Source organism: Elephantulus edwardii, unplaced genomic scaffold, assembly GCF_000299155.1.
Source record: "Elephantulus edwardii isolate Elephantulus edwardi_28Jun2011 unplaced genomic scaffold, EleEdw1.0 scaffold00348, whole genome shotgun sequence".
NCBI lineage: Eukaryota > Metazoa > Chordata > Mammalia > Macroscelidea > Macroscelididae > Elephantulus > Elephantulus edwardii.
The window spans coordinates 1,277,487-1,279,230 of NW_006400098.1; the positions used below are offsets into that span (position 1 = coordinate 1,277,487).

The window sequence follows — 1,744 nt, forward strand, 5'->3', positions numbered from 1 at the left end:
GATGTGAAGCGATAGCTCTGAACGTTTTCCAGGAAGTCGATTCCCTCCTTGATCAGCACCCCCACCCCCGGCCAAAGGTAAGGGTACAAGAGACTGTCTGACATGTACCTTTCCGCATGTGGTCAATTTGCAAGCTGCGTTAGGTGGGGTTCTTCTCACGACATCCTGTGCGCATTTCAGTTGAGCTGGGCTGCGGCCTCCGGTACAGCAGAAGCAGCGCCATGACCCTCACATTGATCGGCCTGCTGTGTCTTGGTAAGTCCTGGAAGGGAATGAAAGAGAAGGAATATTAGGGTGGAAAATATTGACGTGAAGCCTTGGTGTCCACACAAGACAGAGACACATCTGTAAGAGGCAGGATGGGCTTTGAGCTCAGAGTATCCCCCCAGCAGAGCACATCCCTGATGTGGAAAATACTGGACTGTGGTAGGGCCCAGGTCTTGCATGGAGATAATAAACCATCCTGATTCTTTCTTTTCCAGTGTATTTGATGGACCTCCAGACCTGGGCACAAGTAGGTGAGTCTTTTCCTCCAAAATTAAGTTACTTCCAAACCTCCAAGTAGAGGATTTTCCAATAAGAAGGCAGGAAGCCTAGGAGATTGGGCTGATGGATTCACTGTGAGAAGCTCAATGGGTAGATCATCTGTGAGCAAGGGCGTTGGGACATTTAGGCTCCAATTCTGCTCGACAACTCTTCCTCCCAAACTTCCCTCTTGATTGATTCAAACTCCAGGGTCATTTAGAGGAGACTGTGAAGCTCAGAGGCTGAGTGCATAGACTAAGGAGAAAAACCACTGCCAGAAAAAATAGATTATCTAGTTGTCCATTCTTCAACAACAGCAGGAATTGAAGAGCTTTGTTGGTATTCTATCAGAAATGTTGGAGGGAAATATGCAATGAACTCTGGAAACTGAGGAACATTCTGATACACAATCACTTTTTAATAGTATTCATTTATTTGTTGATGTTATTTCATCCACATAGACTTTTTTCTTCTAATCTTTGTGTGCCTTGTGGTGTCTTAGAGAACAACTTTTTGTGTTCTCAAGATCTGGTAAGAGTTCACTCTTCAGTATTTGTTCAAAATCCCCCATCTGTATTTTTGTTGTAGGAAGGTATGTCTTACTTATTTGGCATGGGGAGTCTGTATGGTAATACTAGATATACTGTATTTTAGTAAGAATTTTTAGGCAATCTGGATGAAGAAGGGACCTCTGAGCACAGGGAGGGGGTAAAAACTCACCATTTCCCTCTCTAAGGCTGAGCCTTCTTCTCATGCAGGTGATCATAGGAAACCCATCCTGATTGTCCGGCCAACACATGTGGTACCTCGAGGAAACCGCGTGACTCTTGAGTGTCACTGTCATCGTGGATTTGCCGAGCACAAGCTCTACAAGGGTAGGATTCTTGTGTCTAAGCAGCAGGCACCAACGTCTCCTGTGATTTTCCCACTAGGACCTGTGACACCAGCAGATGCTGGCAGCTACAAATGTCATGTTCGTTATCATCATTTAATCCTACCAGTAGCCAGCAACCCTGTGGAGATCCTGGTCACAGGTAAGGCATCTTTATCTTTTTGAGGAGTTTTTAGTCTCACGCATCCTCGATGTTCCCAGTTGGAAAGGTCCATCAGAATTCCAAGCATATCCAAGTTGTTGTTGTTGTGCTGTTGTTGTTGTTGTTATGTGCCGTCGAGTCGTTTCCGACTCATAGCGACCCTATGCACAACAGCCCTAAACCCT

At 45.5% G+C, this 1,744-nt stretch overlaps 1 protein-coding gene across 1 annotated transcript in view; it reads left to right on the top strand.

The window, feature by feature from the left end:
- Nucleotides 1-221: 221 nt before the first annotated feature.
- The window catches only part of LOC102849880 (killer cell immunoglobulin-like receptor 3DL3-like), an 11,542-nt gene continuing 10,019 nt past the window's right edge, over nt 222-1,744 (top strand). The window contains exons 1-3 of the mRNA XM_006901870.1: nt 222-255; nt 1,284-1,400; nt 1,458-1,559. Coding sequence (XP_006901932.1) covers nt 222-255; nt 1,284-1,400; nt 1,458-1,559 — 253 coding nt within the window. The remainder of the gene's footprint in view (nt 256-1,283; nt 1,401-1,457; nt 1,560-1,744) is intronic.